Genomic DNA, 26,737 nt, shown 5'->3' with positions numbered 1-26,737 from the left:
GGAGTGTTCTGTATTTCTTGTCCTTTAAAAATTTTTGAATTTTGCTTTTCTTTATTGTTGACTAAGTTATATATATATTTATGGATATATATGCATACATGCATATCCATATAGACACACACAGGTTAAAGAGATTAGACTTTGCTCATGATTTCATGTGGATAAAAAATAAGGTTTCTTTGAATACAAGGGTTCTCTTTAGTGATCTATATATTAAAGGAATCTCTTTAGTAATCTAGATTAAGTATGTAATACCAAGTCAATGTGGCTCTTCTCCACATTTGGACAATTTGTTTGTTAAAATATTAATAAACTAGTGCTGTGCTAACCTTGTTCTCTGCCTTCTGAACACAAGCTAAGATGACCTATTTATTTACTGCCTCCACAAGGGCAATCCATTTCATGCTGTAACACTGACCCTTAACACAGATCTTGTAAATGAGTAGTCCATTACAATATGGACAAGTGACCTTTAATTGCACCAGGGTGGCTTTGTTACATGCTTTTTCAAAGCTATGCCATAGCTACTGTATAGAAATTTAAAATATTTCTCAGGATCACAAACAAATGACAAAATTAAAAGTGACATTAGTAAAATATATAGATGGAAAGTGGTGAGGTATTTAATGAAATGCAAACTACAGTAATATCTTCTAAATACTACAATCCAGAGAGGTAAATCTTTAGTCCATTTCATTTACATAAAGTCATGAATATTTAGAAACCTGGCAAGTTGTTCACTGAAGTTTTCTGAATATAAATGGGACTTTAAACATTTTCTGAATCAATAATGTAACATTTCGCAATGTAATATATGGTAAAAATAATGAAAATGTATGATAAATAAATCTAATTAATTTCATTCTTGTTGACAGTGGAGGATAATATCTAACACTGTTTATGTTAAGGAAGTGTACTTTTTCCTTTAAGCTTGGAATGGTTGTATTGCAAAAATATTTCTAGTTTCAAATGGGTGTTAAAAGTTTGCTGCACACAAAATAAAGTATCATATAATAGCACTACAAACATTATTTTATCTGAGCAAAATTTTTTTTTAAAAATAACTCAAAATTTAAAGTAAATTTTCAATCTGTTTCTTCAAAAATTTCAAAAAGAACATAACAAACTTTTGCCAGGCAGTCTTTGATGACACCGAAATAAAATACTCAATTTCACCTCTCCCCCTTCATAGTTTGTGCCTGATTTCTGGAAGGCTCATGCCAAAATGATTTAGTTTGATTTTATTTAACAATGGTAGGCTAGCCTGACAGCCCCTGACAAAACAATTCAGTGAATTACACCATACTAGATAAAAAAGAACCTGAACTGGCTACTACATCAAATGTAGCTTGAAGCAAAGAGTTATGATCAAAGCAATTTTGCAAAGAATTTCATATTTACCCCCAAATTTTCCATTAGAGCAAGTAGTTTAGTGGCTACGTTCAGTCACTCTAGAAAGCAATTTGAAACTGTGCCCAAAATGTGACTAAACTGTGTGTACTTTTTGACCCAGCTAAACCACTATTAGGACTATACCTCAAAGAGATCAAAGAGGAAAAAGAATCTCTATGTGCAAAAATATTTGTTTGTTGTAGCAGCCTCAAACTGGAAACTAAGGAGTTTCCTACTGGGGAATGGTTAAGCAAATCATGGTATATGAATACAATAAAATGCTGAGAAATGATAAAATGGAAAGTTACAGGGAAAACTGGAAAGAACTCTATGAATTGATGAAGAGTGAAGTGAGCAGAAATAGGAGAACAATTTATATGATGGCAACAACATAGAGAAAATCAAGTTTGAAACAATTTAGAACTCTGATCAATAGAATGACAAACCACGGGCCCAGAAGACTAAAGATGAAACACGCCACTCATCTCCAGTCTGAGAAGTGATGAACTTAAATACAGAGAAATTTCAGGGCACGACCAATATGGAAATTTGTTTTGTTGCACATTTGAGGATTTTGTTTTTTCATTGTTTTTTATTTAATGGTGGGGATGGAAGAGAGAAAGAGGCAGTGAGAGGGATAAGATTATAAATATATGTAAAAATAAATGAATAAATTGAGAATTTAGCTGTTAAAGTTGAGTTTTTTGCATCTTGGTTTCTTTCATACAACATAATATCAACTTTTCCTAATGTGGATATTAGACAGTGTCCAAGAGGCTTCAAAATGAAATGTAATTCAGAATTTAATCTATTATTAGTCCTTGAGTAAAATGACATGCTAAGAAATATGTAGCTATATCCCTATATTAACACTGAAAAGTATGGAAAATATCAGACTGTATTTAGAACACACTGCTTTCCAATCAAATATTGTATTCTAAATGTCTTTTTGATAACCTACATTTTAAAAGCCAGTAATTTAAATTTATTTTTCCATCTTTTAAGGAATAATCAAATTCCTTTATATACCAGAACAAAAATTTTCACTGATACTGTATCAAGAAAGAAGATGTTAGGCCATCGCAGAAAGACATGGTTTAAATAATTTAATCTTAAAATATTATCCAATTTGGTCTATAAAAGTGAAACTAATTATTTAAAAGAGGAAAATGTCATGATTTTAAAAATGGATGAGTTTCAGATATCATCTAAAATTTGCAATTAACAAAAGACAACAAAATTGGGAAGACAGAAAATAAAATCCATGGAAATTTCGCCTTTTATTTGAAAAGTTGAATTCACTTCATATATTTATTATAAGGCTAAAATAAAAAATATCAAGATGCTCTGAAAAATGTATAATTCATTATCGTATATAAGAAATGACTGTACACAAGCCAAATCCACTGATATAAACTTACCAGGTTAAAAACATGTTCAAAAAAAGATAAGCAGAATGACAATAATGCAATCAATTCTTAGATTTCCTGAAGGGAAGAAATGAATTCCATTCTAAATGTAATAGCTATATTTATAAATACCATTGTTAAAAACATTTGTTAAATACATCAAGGCTGCTGACTGATCAAGAGAAGCAGGATTTCATGTCCTGAATAAGAATTGATACTTTTGAACTCCCATCTTCTTCCTTTAGTTGGCTGATTTCTGTTTACAAGGGAGTGAAGTTTCCACGTGATCAAAAGGAGTATAATTTATGGTCTTCTTAATTTGATCAAAGGATCATAGAGTTAAAGCTCAAATGGTCTTTGGAAATAAATTAGACCACTTTCATTCTACTGATAGGAAGGCAAGGCCATAGAAGATTTTATAATTTGCCTATGATTTGACAGTCATGGAAAGTAGAGCTCTGGGATTTTGTAAACCTAAGTCCTTTGATTTCTCATCCAATGCTCCTTGCTGAATAAAGGATAAACACCAACTGACTGGATAAAAATTTCTTCTACAATATATTTGATTAGTAGAGAGTGTTAGAGGAACTTTGGAGGTACTTTTAACTTTAATGCTATAATTCTAAATCTTTCCATAATTTGTCATCTAATTCCTCCAAGAGAGTCTTTTGAACAGGCCTGGAATACTACAAACTGGAGTTTAGAAATACAAAACTTCTGGTTTTTGGGTATGCAACATTTTCCAATGTAACTGAAAGCAAGGATCAGCAATTTCATTAACTTTGGACGCTATGAGTTTGACTAAGCCACATCAACAGGTACCATTTCATATTCTTATTCTTATTCACATGCATATTAATGTTCCTCACACTATGGGTGCCTCAAAATGGCAGAGTCCCTCTGTAGAGAGCCAAGGTATATTTAATATTCTCCAATTTGTCCTATGCAAGGCATCCTCATCTATTTTTATGCTTTTCACAGGATCATAGTGTTAGAACTAGAAAGGACTTCAGGGATCCAATGTCCTTATTTCACAGGTGAGGAAATCAAGGGTCAGCAAAGTTAAATAGCTAACCCAAGGACGGAGTTAATAAATGGTAGTTCCAGATTTCTGATGTTCTCCATCAGTGATCTAAATGGAAAGCTCAACCAAAGAGACAGATACCGGAGATCTGGTTGGGTGGGCTGTGTTGGAGATGCTCCAGCCGTTAAAGGGTGAGGGTGTTTACAAGGACTATCTTTGACTCACTTCCACCACCACCGTCTGCTGGGATCACAGGGAAGACAGCTCTGTATTTCCCAGCTACATTCAGACAACGAAGAAAGGACCTGAGCTGAATTCTTTTCTATTTTGCATTTTTCTCGCATCCTGGTCTCAAAAGGAAGAGGGAGGGTGCCATGGTACTTTATTGAGCTATAGGCACTTTTTTGGAGAAATTCATTATGTACAGCATCAAAGATTCTTCTGCCTTCTATTAAGTTCCTCACCATAAAAATAGTGTTTTTTTTTTTTTTGCTTTGTTTTACTAGCTGACTAAACAAAATAGATTTGTGAAATTGTCAGTACTCAAATATTTTGAGGGCTTTAATATCTAATTGAGATACTATGTAATTCTCACAAAATGATGTAATGTAGCTAACATTTCTATGGAACAGTATTCTGAATTAATTTGAAAAAATTGCAAAATATTGTATTTTTTAATAGGGCATATTATATAATATATTATAATATATAATATTATATGTATAATAATAATAATAATAGGGCATTAGGAATTAAATTTGGAAAAATATCCCAATTTGTTTGAAAATCACTCACATAAAATAATTATAATGGACATTTTTATAGCATGTTAAGATTTCCAAAGTACTCTACATACTTTAAAAAATTCGATCCTTATAATAACCCCATGATTTAAGTACTACAGATAATATTTATCTAGATTTATTATCTCTATTTTGCAGATGAAGAAACTAAGGTTCAGAGAAATTAGGTAACTTGCTTCTGATCACACAACCCAAGTGTCCAAATCAAGACTTGAATCCAAAACTGCTGATTCTACAATGTACCACCAACACACAACAAAACAACTGAATATTATAATCCATCTTGCTCAGTTTTGGATTTCTGTGATTCTCCTTGTTGTAAGTTAAACAATTTTATGTGATTATTAACATGAGGATATAAGATATAGTTAACCAAATATAAATTTATTTTAACTATCTTGTCAAACTAGGTAATGATGTCCTGGAAGAAAAACTCTGAGGAAGCACGTGAAATGAGCACAAAAGTAAACAGGCCTTAAGCTGCCGAAGGGAAAGTCAGCAAGATGGCAGCTTCAATCACTTGGAATAATACTAAAGCTGCCCCAGGCTCTTCTCAGAATGGAAACATGTCACTATTAGTGCAATAATTCAACAAATCAGAATGCAAAGAAAGGAACACTTATGTAATCATATCAGCGGAACAGCACTTTACTCAACATTTAAGTGGAAAATAATTATGAGGAAATTTCCTTTATCTAAAAAATTGTAAGTGGACATAAATGACATAGGAAAAAATTGGTTTCCCCTCAATGAGGTAAGAGATTTTAAAAGCTTACCTTTTAGAGACAATTTCCTTTCATAGTCCCTTTATGGAATTATTATAATAATGACAAATCGATTCTTACAGGGAAGTAGAAAGCTGAAAAATTGGGAATCGAGACTCCAGTGAAAAAAGAAAGCCTTCATTATCATTCTTTCTAAAGAACCTATAGCATAACCTATTTGGGTGTTTCATTAGGAGAAACAGACTGTCATAACATTTAAATAAGAAGTAAGAATATTTCAACTATTTGGGGACCTTCCCTAATCAGTCCACTTGGAGGATGTGTCTAGTCACATCGCCATCTTCCAGTCAATCGTCAGAAAATCAAAGGCAAATTGGCATGACTCAACCCAAACTTTAATACCGCATGATTGTGTCGTGTAAGCTTGTTTTGGTGGAGAGCTGCTGTGGTTTTAGCAGGGAGATTAACAACCGGACCTAAGCTGGCCTCCAAACCTTGCCCTGCTGATGCCTCAAGCCCTTTGAAGTCTGACCATCATACCTGGCAAAACATCAGTGGGAACTAGGATGGTGTCAGATCTAATCAAGTTGCCTGCCTCAGCATAGCTAACTACAGGGTACACTAATTGGCCCGATTGCGGATTATATCTTTTGCTACAGATTCAAGACAATAATTTAGTCAAATGATGGTTTTTATCTCTTCTAATTAAGATTCCAAAGTAGAAAGAAATAGGATTAGACAGGTCAACTTCAAAATTGTGTCCCCCTAAGGTGGTATGCACTTTTGATAGGTCTATTAGGATGTGTGAAATATACACACTCTATTATTAACCTTAGCGCTGGGAATTCTGGGAAGAGTAGGCACCACTACTGTACCCATATCACCAAAGAGTACACTTTTTATACATTAATCGAATCTACTGAGAATGAAAATTACAAGTGGCAACAGAATAAACGACTCATTAAAATGTAAAAATAGAGAAAAGCACAAGATTATGTTCACTACTCAATAACTTTGAGTTTGGTTCACTTCTGACAAAAAGAGCACACAAGTTTTGTTTTACTTAACTCTGACAACTAAAATGACTTAGATTAACAGTTAAAATACCAAATAGACCCTAAGCAGAGTGCCTGGTATATAACAGAAGTGCCTATTAAATGCTCTCTAATTTAAACATCTCAAAAGTGCATTAACCCTTGATTCTACTACCACACATAAAATTTATTATCTGAAAAATGATAAGTTATCACATTATTTCTCAACCTCTTTGGGCAGTGACATATCTGTGGCCTATCAAACTGCTCTTCCTCTCCCTATACCGACTCTTTTGTAAACACACCCACAAGCCAGCTATTCTCTATCTTTTTTTTTTCCTAAGATTAAAAAATGCTAAAGAATTAGAAAAGCTGCTTTGTGGATCACACCAAGGAAACTTGAAACACAATGAAATGTTCTAATCTTGCTGGAGTACATCGAAAGGTGGGAATTTCATCAGTTAAAATTACTGAATGACCAGGTTATAGTGCATTATTATTACAAAGATGATTTATTCTACTACTTACATTAATATCAATCTGAACAAGCATTTATTCCAAGAACCATGCTAAGCCATAATATGTTCCCTGCCCTCACAGAGGCCATAATCTAATGGAGAAAGCATGTAAGTCACCATGTCCACACAGAGAAAAGCAACATAAATGGAAGTTGATCCCAGAAGGAAGGCACAGAACAAGGTGGCAGGGCCAGGGCTGGGGCAGGGAGGGCTGGAGAGAACAAGGAAAGCCTTTCTTTTCATTTCTATTGGGGAGGAACAGCACAAAAACTTCAGCTCTTCACGACTGTGGACCAATCACATGCCCACCCTGTCCGTGGAGCTTTCTTGGCAAGGCTACTGCAGGGGATTAAGGCAAGCAAAGGTGAAGGGATTTGGTCAGGAAGGCTCAGCTATTGAGTCTCTGGGGCCACATCTGAACTCGGGTCTTCCTAGCTCCTGGCCAGGCTTCTGTCCACGGCGCCCCCTAATGATGTGAGGTCTCTGTGGCGTCTCTGCCTCATGGCAGATGTGCATCAGGGAGGCTTCTGAGTGGTGTCAGTTTGCGGTTAAATAACCTCCGGAGCTGAGACAAGGCTTTATTCGGGTATTGTTGGAGCTCCCCGGATGCTTCAGTTAGGCTGGGAGACCCTTATATCTTATGTAACCATTATTATTCTCACTTTTGATTTAAAAGCACATGGCAATGTCTTAGGTACACATACATACACGTAGAATGTCATTTACTGTTCTATGCCCAATCTCAAGTCACAGTCTCAGAATAATGGCAGACGTCTCTGCCTTTGGCCAGTCTGGCGTTCCCTGTGGGCAACAGGAGAGAAGGAACTTTTTGCTTTTTTTGGTGTCCCTGGTACTTAGTACAATGCTCAGCACCTAGTAAATACTTAAGAAAATCTTGTAGGATGGATGACAACACAAATCTGTTTTCTATGGAACTCAAAGGTTTTTGTCCTGGTGGAATCTAATGGAATTGGAACTCCATGAGGCTTTGAAGTAATACTTTAGTGGAGATGTACAATTTATAGTTATCCCTTTCATGTTTTGGGGGTTAAGGGCATAGTTTCTCTGGAAAATATGAATAAAATTTTCTGGCATCTGCTTCACACCAGAGAAGAAATATAAATTATTATGATATTAAAGGATAAAATATGTTGATATTATAAAATACTATACATATATTTTATGCATTTCTGATTTTCTGAACTTTTTTTTTCTGTGTTGTCTGCTAGCCTTTGCATGTCATCTGTGGCTTCTACAAAACTCCCCCAAAGTTCCCATTTAATTTCTTATACTGATCCATGATATATATCAAAACAACAATGGGGAAAGTCATGATGTAGAAGGGAACACTAGAATGTGTTAAGCTGGGATCTTGAAAATGATAACCATAGCAATCAGGAATAATAACTGGTTGAATGACATTTGTGAATGAAGATCCAGAAACGGTCTAAAATTGGCTAATATGTCTTTTAAAAATTACATTTCATTTTCTTTTAGGAACAACAATATCGTTTCATATTTTTATAGTACTTTAAAGTTCCCAAAGCTTTTTTCTCAGTTACAACAGGTTTGCAGTCATAGTTTAAGTAGAAAATGATAAGGAAACCCAGATTTAGGGACACCTAAATAAAACTCTTTACTCAGGAGTGTAAGTTTTAAGTTTACTAGCTAAGCATATAGATCTAACATGATTTGGTAGTACTGTCAAAGTTCTATGTCCTTGATTTATATATGGCTTATGATATTTTTGTAGTTCATCTGTTCATTTAAGTATTCACAACTCCTTAGTATTATTCATCAGAAACATAAATTATCACCACTCTAAAGAGTGTTGGTTGACATGATTCAAGAGAATAGAGTGTATTACATTCTAATAAATTCTTCCACCAAAGCTCAAAAGAATACCAGGCCAAATCTTCCTAATTCAAAATAAGAAAAGGAAGTACTCCTCCACCAGCTTTAAATTATTCAGGAAACCACTTGAAGCCAGGTTTTTCTTGCTCCTAGATACTCCCAACACACAATACACAGGCACAAAGTTAGTGCTTAAGAAATGCCAGTTCTTCAAGTGGCTGCTGCCAAAATGTGTCTTCAGTGAACACTAATTAGGCATCTGTTTGTGTGTTGGAGTATATAGGACGGGAAGCTCTGTCCTCCAGAAGCTTACATTCTAATGAAAGGAAAAGGTGGATAAAAATCCCTTTCCTACAAAAGTCATACAAAAATGACTATAACATTTTTTTTCATATTCTTTACATATTTAAGAATTATCAGGAAAAGGCTGAGGTAGGGATCAAAAAAAAAAAAAGGGAGAAAGATGTTCAATAAAATTCGAGGCTTGAGGATTTCCTGTCTCATTTCACCCTGCCCCCAACTCTGCCCCCTAAGGTACACTGGGGAATGAAGTTACATCGTAGCCCAAGAACCTTCTCTCTGAAGACAAGAAAGATCTTGATCTTCCTTGAATCCACTATTCCATTAGAAAGAGCACCAGGCTCAAACTTAAGATTTCAGAGGTTGCAGCTTAAAAATTAAAGGGGATTTTTATTTGGTCCATATTTAAAAAAAAAATGTACTTGTTGAATGATTTTTTTTTCAATAAAATAATCTGAGAAATGTACTTCCCAACCATAACCAATCTGTCTCAGTTTTAAAAAATATGAGTTCAACAAAGATTTTGGTGTCATGCTTTGAGACATACGCTTTATACTAAACAACTTTGCCAGGATGTTTAGAATACAATCTAATCTTAGATATATCACATGATTATTGAAACTGTTCTATTTTGTTACCAATTATGAGAAAATTTTTGTTTCATGATCATGTTGAAAATGGTAATACAGAAAACAAATTCTTAGGATGTACCTCATGTATAACTTTGTATGATTACAAACTACAAAAAGATCCCGATTTGACTGTTAGATGGAAATAAGCTATATATGCTATTTTGAAGGATCCCATGTAATTTCTGCCTCTGCAATTAAAAAAAACTCTTTATTTGTTTGCCTATTTTCAAAACATCACTTCTTCACCCTCGCAAAATCCATGGTAGATAGAATAAGGACCTGGATTCATCTTCAGCTCTCCTTGAAAAAAATTTATTCCCTCCAAGACCTGAACTTACTCAAATGAAGACTTACCTGAAATAGGTCGATTGACATCATCTAAATGTTTAATCTGTTTCCAGAATACTAGTTGTTGTTTTTTTCTTTCTTTCAAAGAGTTTCAATACTACCAATACACATTGTTCTGTCCCTGGGTCACTAAAATACTTTGAAAGGGGGCCTCTTGGCTAAGTTTTTATAGTGACAAGAAGAGGCAACCTTAGATCTGGCTGCTGGAAAAATCATCTTGTGAATTTGAGATCATGCTAAGCAAAAAAAAATCAATCTCTCTTATTAAACATAAATTTTACTTAAAAGAAAGTTAAAAGGCCTGCTTTTTACTGCTGGAAAAAAAGTTATTATCTTAACCACCCAAAATTGTTGCTTAAAGATTTTGGTACAAATCTTAAGAGTATCAGAAGTGAAACAACGCCTGGACGATTATAGCATTGGGTTCTATTTCAAAAGTCTCTCGAGAAGTGAAACAAATTAGTAAAGGAATCACTATTTCTCTGGTCTCCTTCATTTGGCTTTAAGTGGCTTTTGAAGAGAATATCCTCAGATGAGAAACTTCTAGCACTCATGCAGAGATGACCTGCTTAAAGAATTGGCTGCCTGATTAACTATTAACTGCTCTCAATAGGATTAGATAATTAAGGACATTGATGACCATTAATTAGGAGGAGGGCACCTTAATTTGTCACTTGATAGGGCCCTTACAATGATTTATAGGTTAGTGCTACTTGCAAATGTGAAGGGAAAGAGAAAAAGAGAGAGAACCATTAAGTTACCTTATCAAGTGGCCAGCTAAAGAGGCCAGAGGGTCAAAGAAGGGCCAAAGTGGTCACTTAAGGGTGAAGTCCCAAACACCAAAGCGGTGCCAAGCCACATTGACCATCATTTGGTGATGAAGTAAAAAATATGCTAATTTATTGGTGGCAATTCTCCCTTTTTATGGTTTCAAGCAGTTAAGACAAGTGGCCTGCTTAAAAGCTTTTCATCTGAAAAGAGATTAAACAAAATGGTTTGTCAGGGCTGCTTGGCTGTTTTATGTCTTTGTTAAAAAAAAGGGGAAAAAAATAGCACCCAGTATAGTGATAACTGTCACATCACACTCACCATGCCGGCTAGCTAGCTAGCTAGCCTCTCCAGGCTTTATTTCATTGGTAAATATAGCTTAATAACCCTGTATTCCTGTGCTCTTTGCCAGATTCACTTGAAATAAATCTTTTACATTACTGCCTTCTGCCAGTACTGCTTACATAAAAAACACAGTGAAAAAAAAGTTTAGATTTCTACATGTATTTAAGGATGTTAGTATAAATGACGCCGCATTTAAAAGGACATACAAGAGCTAAAGGTGACTTTGGGAACAGGGTAGAAAACCGCTTTCCAAATGCTGATCTTGACTCCTTCCTGAGCCCTGCAGTCCAGGGAGGTGTATCTCACAAACACAACCCTCACTCTGGGGGCAACAGCAAGGAACTACTTTCCCACCCACAAGCAAGGGTGAATGATTCATGTCTAATTAAAACATCCCTTGATATCTTTGGAAATAAGCAGGTTATATTTGTTAGTACAGTTTATAGCTCTCTCTCTCTCTCTCTCTCTCTCTAACACATTAAAAACCAAAAATTCATTTTGTTTGTTTGTATATAAAATAATAATTTTTTTTTTACAGAGCAAAAATAAAGAGAAAAATTCTACGCAAAGGGTTCAGAAATCATCCCCCCAAACAAAAGAGAGAAATATGCAAAGTATTCCCTCCAATTCCGCATAAAGATCAGAGATCTTACTTCCTTTCAGAATCCACACAAGCGGAGGGGCTTCTGTCTCTTACCTCAATGGTGAAGACCTTCCTTTGGAGTTTGAAAGCAAGGTCCTTCGTGTCGGACACATCGCCAATCAGGCTATTGAGCCGGGGGATCTGGTGTATGTGAATCAAACCTTGCAGAAAGGAAATTAAAAGAAAAAAATTGAGAAAACGCTGTCATCAGATGCATAAATTAGAGAGTCTGACAGCAGAATTCTGTATATTTACACACGCATCCTCCCCTTTTTAAACTGGAGCTTACTACCAGGAGCAATGAAGCAAACGGTGCGATTATACTCAAGTAATCAAGCAGAATAAGATAAACAGAAATCCTTGTGCGAGGAAAACTAATTGCACTTTGGTACAGAAGTACAGATGTAAAGAGGGATCTTAATACTTGTCAAAACTACAGCCGGTTTGTGTGTGATTTCCGCTTGTATTTACAGTAAGCAAACACGGCTATCACCTTGCCTGCTGCCCACTGCACCACTGAGTGATCTTTATTTTATTAAATGCACCAGTAAGCAGCCGGCAAAACAAGGCTTGGGGGTGACTGATAACTGGGGAAGCGCTAATGAAAAGTATTTCATCGTACACCTTATTAATGACTTGAACAAACCGGGGAAGGAAATTACATTTCAGAGCACACTTGAGGACCGAGTATGAACCCCGATGCCATCCCGAGACCCACGTCTCTGCGGCCCATCAGCCCTCTTTGGGGCTGCGAGAAGCTTTATAGCAGCACTGGGCACACTGAACGCTCTGCCCTCTCTTGTCAACAGAAACTCACGCTGATTTTTTCTGACAAGGACATTGGATGGTTTTAGTGCAGCCTGATGTAGTTTCTGAACAGCCCTTCAAGGGTCATTTTCCACAGATGAAAACTAGGAATGTTCTTTACTAACTTTTCTTTGCTTAGCTTATTTAATAGTTTTCACTCCAAGGCATCTGAACTTTAAGCAAGGGAGAAGCAAATTCTAAACTGGAGCATATTAGACAAGAAATCTGATGACAGAACACTTGCTATTTTATATATATATATACACACACATATATATATATTTTAAAAAATGTTTAGACATTTCAGTCTGTTCGGGGGCTTAGGAGGGATTGTGCAGTATAGTATGCTTCACTAACTTTACACTCTACTACACGCATTTATGGAAAAATATTCTCAATCAAACTAAAAGACTTTTTTGGGAGGGAGAAGGGAGGAAGGAAATTTTTTATCTGGGAAAAAAAAAATTATCTATTCCCTAGCTGAGAGAGAGAAGATCTGGGCAGACAGCCTTTAGTTCTGAAACTAAAAAGTCCAGTTGGTACCATCTCAGACTTATTTCACCATTCAAATTCATTGGAATAAAATTATCTGGTCATCATTCTTTGATTTGACCGTTATTTATTCTGACCTCTGGCCCTCTCCCTACAGAGCTGTTTGGCCAGCTAGGATATTTGAGTTTCTTGTAGTAAAAGGAATAACTTTGGCTAAAAACTCTGAGGAACAGAGCCCAGCTTAATCCTCAGCCCTCAACATGCAGCAAAAGCAGACCACATTGACTTTGAACACAATTTTAATCGAAAGAGTTTGGCAGACTTCTTAAATTCTAAAATGGCATCCTTCTCATTTAATTCTTAAAGACTTATAATAGTTACATTATAATGGATGGACCAAAAAAAAAAAAAAAAACCCAGACAACACAGCAAAAACCTTAACAACATCTGATCCAAATGTTTTCAAAGAACATGAAAAAAATCCTTTGCATTTAAAAAAAAAAATCTTCCAGAAAATAATCTTAAAATCCTCCTCTCTTCACATGAATGATTTGTTCTAAGGATAAATCCACAGGGTGTCAATGCAGACATGTCACCCAGGAAGCTCTGACACAAGTAGGTGATCAGGAGGTAAATAATCTCGGGAGCAGGTTTTGTTCCAAACTCATTTCTTTAAGTGGCTACTGGAAGGCCAGGACGAAATGAGAAGAGAGTGTGGATGCTAACTTTAGAAAGGATGGCTGGAATCAGTTAGTGTCCTTCTTATTGTCTTTATCAAATTTCGGGCAGATGCCAGAGTGGGTGGGAAGCAAGGCCATCGTCTCTCAGGCTTCCAGGAGCTGCAGTGAGATGCCGAGCGGGAGGTTTCCATGGGACTACAGAGCTGACTGCCACAATCATCACATCAGTAATTTATGCACACTCAGAGCACCATTATGGATTAGCTAAAAAACTGTTTGCTATTCATACTTTTCTATATCCATTTTAGATTGGAGTCATATATATCCTCCAGGTTTTTGGCAGTTTTACTACAAAAATGTTTTTATTTTTATTTTTTTTAAGTTTTTGAAAATTTGATTACCAAATGACTCAAAAATCAGTTAAAACTGAGAAACTAATTTGTTATTGCCTGAATGGATCAAAGTTATTTTGGATTTATTTCACAAAAAAGATGGTTTGTGATAAATGGTAATTTTTGTGATAAATATTTTTTCAAGTGATAAGAAAAATTACTGGAATAAGCAAATTTTGTACATAGCAAATTTTAAATAGTATAAACATGTACACATTTATTCACTTAAGAATACATGTTATTACGGTTTAAAACCTGGCAGATGAAAACTATTGATTTCACTGCAATTTTAGCTCCCTGTTCAAATTATTGCCAAATCTCCTCTACATGTGAAGTCCCCAGGGTCTGCCTGTTAAGACGTACATTTGACTGAGCCATGCCTTAGTAACAGGGCCTGACAACATGCAAGGAATCGCCATGCTTCTATTGCAGCCTTAATGCACTTTGTTGAAAAAATAACCTACCTCAGGACTAATTAAAAAGGAGCTACCAGTTAAGAAACATACTTGAAATGAAATCAAATCTGTAATGTATGTGTTAATGTCTGGAACACAAATATTACAACTGGACTAGATGCTGCCAAGTACTAAAAAGTGGTACTCACCATGGAAATCCTTATATAGAGAATTGGCTTCTTTCTCACCACCAAGAAATGACTCAAGACCAACTACTGTATCCGACAAATTTCTAATACGTGCAGTAATTGCTTTATTCTGCAAAACATGGAAAAAGACTAATATTGTATTTTACATATGTAAGCAACATTCATGCAATATAATTTTATTTATTATCAATAGGCTGGAGTAAAATAGAGGGAAAAAATGGAGAAACAAAGTGGAATGCTTCCACAGAGCTGTCACTAAGGGAAGCGATGCATGCAATACCATTCGGAAGGGCCAGGAGTGGTCTTAGCAATGAACAGGAGCTGGTTTTCTGCTGTCGTTAGGTCAAGGCTGCGCTCCTCCTAAGAGCATCTTGCTCCCTAGACAGCTTCACCCACTGCCTGTTGGGGGCTTGGCAAATAACGGGAATCAAAGGAGAAGCGGGGAATACTCTTCAGGATCAGGCAGAGGTCTCCCTGCTGCCCGTCAGCTGGGATGGGCACATAGGCCTCCAGCAGCTGAGATCTCACTATGGAAAAGAAGAAAGCTCGAAGGATCCAGCTAAGAGGGCATAGGGTCTTGTTGGGCTATCCAGTCTCCTGCTTTATCTCCAGATAAACACTGGATCAACGACAAAGGCAAAGCAAAGAAGGCGAGCAGGCAACCAACAAAGGTTGTTGACAACAAATAGTCTATGGTGTGTTCCTCCTGAGGCAATAGCAGTTATACCAAAATACTGCATTATCATCAATACTACTAATAAATCCCATTACTACAATACTGAATTGTGTCATAAATAATTGGAAGATAAATTCCCAGACTACATCTGTCCATTTGTGCAGCAGCAATGGTTCTAAAAATATTCAGAATTTTCTGTCTACCTGAATGTAAACATCAGTCTTGAGAAGCCTTGACAACTTACTTAACTAAATAACATAAAGACTGTGGACAACTTTTAGTTTTTAATAGGAATTAGATTAGAAATGATGTTATACATGAAGCTGCTTTACATGTCTTATTTACTCTGAAAAGTATGATCTAAGTTGAGGATATTTTTATTTATTTACTCTGATTTTAAGGCTTTACCAAGTTTCCATTTCATATAGTGGTTCAAAATGTCTTCTCCCTTTCTTTGTATCTTGGTCATTTTTTGTACCTTAGCACTTTCCACAGTGCTTGGTACATAACAGATACTTAATAAATGCTAACTGAGTGACTAGTTAATTGTTTTAAAATGATCATTGAATAAAGGAATATAAACTTAATTAACAAATTCTATAGTGTGTTTCCATATATGAGCAAGGACTAAATATGACCAAAGCATTCTTTTGAAATTACTCGTCTACTTACATTACATGTAGTTTATAAGATTTTCTATAAGTAAGAAGACACATTTTTCTTTTTTAAAGGTCTAACTAAACTAATTTAAAAACCCATAAACCTGAGGAACAAGCAAAAATATTAGAACAACTTAGATTTGAAGACATGTATTTGTTTTCTTTAGATTTAGTGGCAGTTTTCCATGGAATGGTGAGAAAAGAATCCAGATTGATTACTTATTTCCATTCATTTCCCATGGGAGATAATCCTATTCCAGAATAACAGTGTCTTCATACACTAAATACACATCCTTTTCAACATTTCTTTAGCCAAAGACCACTATATCAAACTCATCCAGGTTGGGTTCCAGCCAGTTATTCTTCACCCAAACAAAAATGTCTGCCAGACATTCCAACAGCTGGGAGACAGTTCACAGTGAGTCAACTTGAAAATGATTCATTGTGCTTAGTATTGAACAATGTTGGGGTGGGGTGGGGTCAATAATGGAGGGTGAGAACAAGTGGGAGATAAGGAATGACAATCAGCAGGCGCTCATCACTTTTTCAGTCCTCATTTTTTGGTATAAGCTCAAGTAGGATGAGTTCCACTGTCATGGATTGCAGGTGAACAATTGTTAATGTCCAACAAATTTCTTAATCAAAATCTAATCTAAAAATCTATCTAAAATATCTATCTAGAAATAAAATAAACCTAGTTCAGATTCTGAATATTGGAAATTATAGGGATGAAAATCACAGTTTAGTTGGACTCTATCTGACATTTTTAAGTCACATAAGTCATTATGTTCTTCAACGACTCTAAAAGAGGATATCTCTATTGGTGACTATTAGAAAATCTCTGCATATTTTAAAACCTAAGATCATTTCCTCCATCTCTTTAGGAGGATTCAGACCATTCACCTCCTCTCTATTTAGCTAAAAAGCGTGTTTCTTTCTCTCTCCGTTACATCTTAGTTTTCATTCATAATTACTTCTAGAATAGTTGGCTGTTTGTTATTTTTTTTTTTTTAACTCCAGCATCTGCTGGAATAATATTTGGAAACAGTCAAGAAGGAAATCTAGTAGCTTTTCTGGAGAAGAAAAACGTGAATTGTAACTGCTCAAGGTTTTGGCAGCATGGAGTGCTCTCTAATCTATGGGTCCCCACTTTCCCAGGAAGTTCGTAGCAGTCATTCATTGTTTCACTTTTGACTTGCTCAGGCTTACCACCTAGCTATTAACCACAAACTGAATTCTATCGTAGATGTTTGCATGAAGAGAAAGAGCAAGAATAAACCATTAACATTAAAGAACTTGTATTTAACAGTGACTCTTACTGCTCTCTTTATACTAATTTGGGAAAACAGTTTGTTTTAAAATTATGCAGGAAGCCGCTTCAAATGGGAGAGTTGTGCAGCTATCAAGAAGATGACTACATGGTACAGAGCCCGGGAAATTATATATGGTTAAGACCTGTTCAGTTTTTGACTGAGTTAACCTTTATTTTCACTATAAGCTCATGTATTCTTCTGGTTTGATCAGGGACCTAAAAGCATATAAATGTGTTACAAGTTGCTTTTTTTTTTTAATGCCTCAAGGATCCAATACTTTTATTCATAAAGAGCAAAATGCATGCTTTTGTCCGCTAACTTAATCTTATCTTAAACTTCCTCCATTTTAATGGTCTTTAAATAAAAAGAGAAATAACAATAATCTTAATAACTTTGTGATTGAAAAACCATTTTTGATTGAAAAAATATCCAGTGATATCAGGTTTAAGAAAATTTGGAAAGCATCAAATCTAGCAATGTACTCTCTAGAGAATGTAGCACAGACAATGAATGACTCTAACAATCCCATGTATTTGAAGAGATTCAGCTGGATGTTTTATACACAGGCCTTGGAGCCTGAAGCTCCATTATGTGTCTACTCAGATTCTGGTTGCCTCGGTCTTATAGCATTAGGCAAAATGCTTTAATACTAATATGGTGAGGAATTCAATGCTATGGCACATACTTGGACACAGGGAATGAAAATAATTATTCATAGTGAATTTGTGAAATTTACACTTTCCAATATGCAATGTCTAGTGACAGGGTATTCAACCTTGGTTAACACATCAGTACATTATTCTGATGGTGGCAGTGTATGCAAGGCATGCTGACATCACCAACATACGTAGCACATACTGCTGCTCATCATCTTTGCCCATCTGGACTTGAAAATCTATCAGAGCTCCAAAATCCCTCTTGCTCCATACAAATCTCCATCCAGCTACTCAGTGAAAGTTGGCAGTTCTGGAAGGCAGCCAAGACATGGCTAGGAGGGAAGCCAGAAGAGGAGAGAGCCAGTGGCCAGCAGTTTTAAGAGGGTTTTTTTGGCAGCCACAAAAGGCATTGTTTTAAATTACATAAAAAATATATTAAAGTTCCCAGTTGCATTGTAATTTTATATGAATCATTTACATAAAAACTTATGATATTGTTGCAAAGGTAGAAGCAGATTAAATTGGACCTCCTGCGGTGGTTCTACTTTTGCCCTTGACTCACATGTTGGTATTTTCTTGTTTGGTTTTGTAGAAAGTGGATTATTTTAAAGGCCTCTTAACAAAATCCACTGAGTCAATTTTGGAATAAAGGTGATACATTTTGTATTGCTTTTCCACTTGTACCTCACTAAAAAGTCCAATATGTATTTTTTAAAAAGTGTTCTCAATCATATGGTGAAGATTAATAAGTTAAAATCATGTTGCCTCTTCCATTTTCATCATCCATCCAAAATCAAAGTCAAGCAGAAGAGCTCAAACCCTAGATATCTGCCTCACTTTCACTGCTTAAGTCATGAAATCCCCAATAGTGTAAGACACATTTTATCAAAACAAAATGTACTTCCAAGAAATATTGTAATAGCAGTATCAAAAATTAATTAACCCATACTAACTTAATCATTATGAAGCTTGAAAGGAATTAGCCAATTAGCATAATGCACATATGCGAAGCCTTGGCTAGAACAAACCCCATGGTTGCTCACTTTGCACTCAATTTTGAGTGGAGGCAGCGATCAAAATAATACGAAAGACACAATTCCCAAATTTGAAAGTATCAAGGAACATTGCAACCTTAAAGAGAATCCAAGAAAGAAAGACAACTGAGTAGATGGAAAGTGGGGTTAAATGAATGTGGTGGAAAAATGATAAGGTTGGCCAGAGTCAAGGGTATGTGCTTAAGCTACTGCTTCAAGAAGTCTTGAATCTATTGACTTATTACAAAATTGCATGCAATTATAATTCATAAAAACAGTGAGACTGGTATAGACAACAGCTCAAATACATAAATAAGGTCTTTTTCTGGAAAAATGAAGCACACGTATTATTAAAATACTCAGAAATCATCATATGTCTTAAACTGCCTAAATCAAAGGATTAAAATACATTGAGGGATATTTCATCAGATATTATTATTTATTTCTATTTAAAAGTGATTTATTTACTTTTAATATATTTTCATTTTTGGTTCTTTAATTATATGATTGATTTATGTTGGCTTTTCAATTTTTTCATAATTTCTTCCCAGAGGTCATAACTACTATGAATTAGTTTTTTATTCCATCAAATAGCTCTTTAAAAAAAGAGGTGAGGATGGATTTGCTCACAATCCCAAAGTTATTACATATATATATATACACACACACACACATATATATATACACATAAATATTTACAAGTGCTAATTGCAAGAGTACAAACCATATTTGTTTTTATTTACAAGACTGAATATAACTATCATTTAGGAAACTAGCAACAAGCAATTATATTAAAATGGTGGCAGTATTTGATTAAGAAAAAACTCTCAGATTCAACATTTTAATCATAGATATAAAATCAGAAAAGTTCTTATAACAAACTATACTAAAATATTTTTTAGTTTTGAGGTAAAAGATCACATCACCTATGAAACTGGTAGTGAGCAATTTACATTAAATGGTGACAATGTATTATAAAGAAAATAAATGTTCCCAGATTCAACATTTTGATCATAGGACCGCAGAGCTAAAGCTAGAAAAGGGACCTAACAGGTTAAATAGTTTCAAAATCAAAGAATACTAATTTAAAAGCAACAAGGAATTTTCTTCTTTAATTCAAAAGTCAACTTTGGATTTTCTTGGTCCTATCTCCATATTTAAAGAAATTTAAAAACTAGCCCCAAGAAAATAGTTTTGGTTTTCTTCCTAAAGTTCCTCAGAAATTCCAGGATCTTTATTTGGATTCTAGGTGAAGGCTGAATTGAAAGGATGAGTTTGAATTCCTTTTGAACAATTCTGCTAAATTAAGGATAGTAGAATCCTTATTTCATGCACACACAAAATGAGTTGCACAAGTGACAAAATTTATTAATGTGACACTGATCCATTCATTTTGTGTGTATTACTCAATAACTTGAGATTCTAAACCATGATATATGGATTTTTTGTTATTTTTTACAAAGTCATTTCAAGTATATTGTAGTTTAAATCATTTAGAACAAACTCTAATTATGATGGAGTCATTGACAATGCACCAAACATACACATGACATTCTTATTCGTCGGTTGAAGAAGTTGCTAGGTGTAATGGATAGAAGCACTGGAGCAATGAACTCTGGAGTTGAGAAGACCTGGGTTAGGATGCTGCTCCTGAGACTGGTCAGCTGGATGATCGTGGAACAAGTCACTTAACCTCAGTAAGCCTTAGTAACTTCTAAGGTCCCTTTTGGCTCTAAAGCTATGACCCTATGATCCTTGGTAAGTCTTTAATTTAAATATCACTAGTAGCTGAAGTAAAAATCTTATAGATTCTGAGAATGCTCTTGACAATGTCAAAGTGTGAACCATTTCAAGAAACTATGATGATCTTTCACTACTACCTAATTTATGATGATTACCCAAAATGCCAGAGCTTTATTCCTGTAAACTTATATTGTAACCAATCCAGGGATACAGAATGAATACAGTGAGGAGACAATCAGAACTGCAATAGTTCATTTTTAGATGCATATTCCCAAACTCAACAAAGCAACTGGATGCCACTCAGGAAAATGATCTATTTTTTTTTTTGGGGGGGGGGAGGGTGGGGGGAACACAAATGACATTTAAGGAGAGTTTTTCTAATTTTTAATTTTCTAATTTCTAATTCTATAGGGTGTAGCAAATCAGAATTTGTTGTCTACCATTTTCTTCTTGAAATTCTAAAAACACAGTTCCAATCCAGCCTGGCTAAACAATTGCTGATCTCCATATAGCCCAAGGAGCATTCAGCTGATGATGTTTGTGCTGCAGGTTAAAGATACTAAAGTTTAAAATCAGCTTATGATCAACCCATATTGAGTATAAAATTATAGCCTGTCATTAGGAGTAGGCTGACAAAGCCAGGTCCAGATGGGAGACTGGCTGGGAAAAATGCTGAGGCAGGTGGGAAAGTGATGGGAACCTGATGGAAGACAGGACTGCTCCCTCTGCTGGCAAGGCCCTCACCTGCTTTAATTTTTAACTAATGACTTGCTTTTCTTTAATTATTTAGAACATAACCCAATAAATAATGTAGAGTATTCCATTCTCAGGCTGCTACTATGTGTTGGTACATTTCTGAACTGTCTGTGCCCTATATTTTACCAGAATAATTTGTCAGAGCTATAGGCTCCAATGCTTCACCAGGGGTCCAATTATTTATCTTGTAATTTAATTGCATAATAAACATGTGCAAATCTAATTCTACTTTTAAAATACTAATCCCTTTAAAAATTAAAGCCATCTCTGAACTACTTCATCAATATATATTTTCATGTAGAAAACTCCTGTAAAAGTATGTGCTTTACAGTATCTTGCTCAGGCTTAACAGAATGTACCATAATGAAATAATATAGAAATGAACCAAATAAATCAACTATACAGGATACAAGAAAACAGCATGTCAGAGCAAAACAGAAGAGATGTACAGCGCCAAACCTATCTAATGACCTAATGATGTGAGTTTGCAGACATTATGTACTAATGTGTAGGGAATTTGGAGCTGATGTTTATACAAAAACTTGCTAAATTTTACAGCAAAAAATTATTCGTTATTTGATTTGTGATGTAAGTTAATAGCTGCAGCAAAAACATTTAGTAAAAATCTGTTCCTAGATTTTGGCCTATCACCAGAAGCTCCCAGAACAGGAGGGATCAGCTTTTTCCCCCACTGTTCTCCTCTGAATCCTGGCTGAAAAGACACTCCAGCTCCCAGCCTTCCAGAAGGCTCCATCCCAGGAATCCTCGCCTGCCATTTGGTTTGCTGATTTTAATCTCACAGGACTTTCTTACAGTGGCTCCACTATGCTGAACTGGCACTTGCTTCTAGAAGTGAGTTATTATTAAACTTGTAGGTCAATTGTGGCACTAACAACTCTTTGGAAGCTTTCAGCCACAGTGTACAATTTGCTGGTCTAATTAAATATTAATTCCAAGTGTTACATTTTGTGGCTAAGAGCTTTTATTTTCCATTATCAGTCTGGAAGAGAAAGAGGTTACAAGGCTAATTTAATCTGTCTTCCCCATCTCCCCCCAGCATTAAAGCTTAACTACATAGGGCATAAAAACATCATTAAAAATGCAACAACTCTTTATATAACAATAATAATGTAATTAATAGAGAAGACCTAAAGCACAAAGGCAGAACAGAAGATCTGATATAATAACCTGTATAGCATCGATAATACCAGCAATTACAAAAGTTGTAGCAACAATGTTTTAAAAATCAAGTTTCAGGGATAATCTTAGTTTGAAGGAAAACATCTTTTCAAAGATTTAAATATAAATGTGCAACTCCATCTATCGATAGGGAAAACTTGAAACCTAGATTTTTTCCAAAGAAATGATCCCGCTTAAAATGGAAAAGAGTGCCTGCAATTCTGTAAAGTTTGTAAAATAAAGGAACACTTAAAAGGAGTAGTATTTTTTACTGTATAGAAAAAAAATTAAGATATTAAGATGTCAGAAATGTATAAATCTATGGTAAATTGATATATGCCCTTCCATATCTATATTCTGCCTCTCTATAGCTATAGAAATTGGTTATTTAGCTCTGTTTGAATAAAGTGAATGAATACACAGGTCCCTCCTCCCTTTTGCTTCCAGAACAGTGGTGTCCACCATGCCTGGACACTGGGCATTATAAAGACTATGTATGTGGTCTAGCAGCCAAAGATTCCATATGCCCAAACAGATGACTCTATTTCCATACTGTGATGGGATATTTGACTATTTGGACTATTTACATTTGAAAACTTTGGGCTTAAATGCTACTTCAGCTAAAGATAACAACGACATTAAAGCTACATTAAGAGAAACAAAAGAAGAGACTAAAAATATTTATTTTGATTCATATAGTCTGATAAAATGTTCCCTGATTGGACTAAGAAAAGTGCCTAAGTTATAGTGGTTATTTCTTGTTTCTGTTTTTATGTGTTTGAATTTATATTATAAATTATTTAGATGTAATTTAAGGCAACTTAAAAATAACTTGCTGTGAGTGCCATAATACAATGTCATTTTTATTCTTGTATTTTTATATTTAGAGTATCTATTTGAGATTATCTTTCTATAAAGTTCCAATGTGATCAAGAATAAAACTGAATTATTATATGAACTTATGAAATTAATAGGCATTTAAACTCATGCATAATTAAAACTAAGTAAAATAAATGAACAATTTTATTTTGAAAACAAAGAAGAATCAGGTTAAACAGAAAGATTTAAGGGCTCACAGAATTACTGGTAGGACCTAATTAAAAGAAATTTGTAGACAATTCATACACTCAGAATTCCATAGAAATTTAAAACATTCACAAACCATTTAAAAAGAAAGATGAAACCAGATAAGAAAGGAAAAAAAAAAAAAAAAGGAGGGCTACATTTAATGAAATAAAGTTCAGTTCCTTAAATAATGTTTTCTTTATGCTATTTCGAACACTCACTATTTACATGTATTTTTAGTGGTTGACAATACCTACAAGATTGGTTAGAAATCAATGGAATTTATAATCTTGAATACTGGCATAATTTTTTTGCAAGCATTTATTAGTAAATAGCAAGAAATGAAATCTATAGATTTCATCATTAAATTTTCTACTTAAAGTACACAGGGGAAAAGAACATTTAAAATATCTAGTGATATGACATTGTTACATTTCCCACAATAATGCTCACATCTTCAACTAAATCAAAACTATAACTGAACATTTTATAGTTGTAAACTCACAAAAGTATGTTAGTTCTTCACTGTGCAATTACTCTTCCTTTTTTAAAGAATGAAAGATTTCACACAAAGAGAAATTCACAAGCTCATAGGAGTCCAAATCTCACAAATCTACATTAGTGGTAGATTCTAAAGCTATCTATTGCTTGGCTTAAGTTTAGCTTCTAAAAAACTCAGTATGAACATAGAGGTCAGTGGATATGAAAAGGCTTGTTTTCTGAATATTCCTACATTGAAGCATACTGTAACACATTTACTTCTTCCATGGATCCAAAGCTCTGGAATAGGAACATTGTATATTGATTTCCCAACCCATCAATTTAAATATGGATTATCACACATTAACCAAACTTCATTTGACTTTGAAGGGGTACTACAACAATTTATTTCTTATTGACTTTACCTTAGCCAATTAACTTCCTTTAGCATAAACTAACTGATACTGTTAGGTAACAGTGCTCTCCACTGAAGCAGATTCATGACTTAAGAAAGATGATAAAATCAACATAGAGTGAACTGTTGCAAAGCATGGTTATTTTGTGATAACAACTTTTGTGTGACTTTCCCTGAAGCAGGATCAGATTAAAATCGTTGACTGCTATGGAACTTTAAAAATTTTAAACTAATCCTAATTTTAAGTCAACAAAGCTAACATATAAAAAGGTTGAGGATTTTTAGAATTTTGTTAGTAGATAGTATTATTTAATCTATGGGAGAACAAGTAAGTTTTCATTATTACACTATTAGAATTCAAACTTATTAAGTTTGCATTTAAAATCATATTCATTTTAAACCACATAAAGGTATGAATAATCCACAACAATAAAAAAGTAATTTTTGAAAGAAAAAAGAAAAAGAAAAAAGTAAAAAATTAACCTTTCATTAGTTATTTCAATTGTGATTTTGTAGCTATGACCTCAGTACTTTCAGCTAATTTAAAACATCAATCAAATAAAACTTGTCACATATATTGTGTGAATAAAATATATGAATTAGGCAAATTTAATTTTTATTCCTTTTTTACATTTGCTCATTAAATTGCATACTCCAGGCAAGAAAGAAGTGTACTTTACATTTCCTAAAAAGAGGAATGAAAATTATTGGGTCATTGCATTTTTTTTCTTAAGCAAAACATTCATTACTGGAAATTCCTTAAAAGTTGAGAAAATCCCTTAAATAACTTAGACTTAAATGACTAACGTTCCTCCTAAAGGATGCTGGAATAGAAAAGAAAATAAAACAGGTGGAAAATTTCTGCTTTAATTTAAAAATGGAAAACACACATGTCAGTTAATTGTAAAACAGATTCCTCACTACATAGACTTATTTTATTTTTTTCAGGGCTTGCCAAGTGTGAAAGTTAAACAGCATGCTGATTATTTGTCTCAAAGTTATCATCTTGCAGAAAAAAAAATCTCATTAAAAAGTCAGGGCCATTGCAAGAATAGTCTGTTTGCTCTTGCAGGATAGAAAAAAACTTGGGAAACAGTGGCTGAAAATACAATCATAACTTTTCTTTCAACATGTAAATTATTAACGTTTCATAGAAATTCTCAAAAGTGCACATAAACTAGCATTCTCACTCAATTATGGATAAAATCAATGTATAGATATATAAAGAGAATATTTTTCTCAGAAATATCATATCCTTAAAAAAGAAAAAAAAAAAAAACATTAGCAGCAGCAGCAGCACCAGCACCAACAAAAAAAAAAAAAAAAAACTACCCACTGCATCCCTGTATAACAGAGTTGTGAAAGGTTGAGTTGTGAGAATGTGAGCAGCTGCTGTGATTATAACTAAAGGTCTGTCTACTGCTCAAGTCTGAGAGACCACATGTTCGGCTGTCCTCTCATCTTGCCATCCTCACCAATTAACTATCAACATGGAGGGCCGTACACATGCTCTCAGGGGCTCTTTAACAGGCTTCTTGGCGAGTGGAACAACTACACAGCAGGACTCTGGGAACGGAGTAATACAGGAGATAGGGAGCCTTCAGTAGTTTTGCTCTTCTTAATGACAGTTTACTCCTTAGTTCAGTGTTTAACGAAGGTTGTATTAAGCTTAATCATTTCCACACAGGTTTTTAACACAACATGTTTGAGCAGATGGCTAAAAAACTGTAGGGAGAAAGTAAGTAATGTTTATTTGTCATCAGACTTTTTTATCAGGAGCAAAGTTTTTTGGTTTATTTTTTGGAGTGAAGACATTTTAAGACATTAATAACATATGTGATTTTTCAATTCATTTTCCCCTCCTTAATGACACTTGGGAGAATTTCTATATATTTATTTCAAAATATGTTTGTTTTTCTTCTATATCATCTGGCAAATAAGTAACATCTAATCTAAACAAACAAAAAAAGTCCAGACTTGAGGTACATGCA

At 34.5% G+C, this 26,737-nt stretch overlaps 1 protein-coding gene across 1 annotated transcript in view; it reads right to left on the bottom strand.

Moving 5' to 3' along the window:
- The window catches only part of ELP4 (elongator acetyltransferase complex subunit 4), a 242,451-nt gene that overhangs the window by 126,725 nt on the left and 88,989 nt on the right, over positions 1-26,737 (bottom strand). The window contains exons 8-9 of the mRNA XM_051964763.1: positions 14,771-14,879; positions 11,850-11,956 (exon numbers count right to left, since the gene is read on the bottom strand). Of these exons, the coding sequence (XP_051820723.1) occupies positions 11,850-11,956; positions 14,771-14,879 (216 nt within the window). The remainder of the gene's footprint in view (positions 1-11,849; positions 11,957-14,770; positions 14,880-26,737) is intronic.

Source organism: Antechinus flavipes, chromosome 6, assembly GCF_016432865.1.
Source record: "Antechinus flavipes isolate AdamAnt ecotype Samford, QLD, Australia chromosome 6, AdamAnt_v2, whole genome shotgun sequence".
NCBI classification, from domain to species: Eukaryota; Metazoa; Chordata; class Mammalia; order Dasyuromorphia; family Dasyuridae; genus Antechinus; species Antechinus flavipes.
The sequence above is the reverse complement of the archived record's forward strand: the minus strand, read 5'-3'. Positions and strand labels throughout refer to the sequence as shown.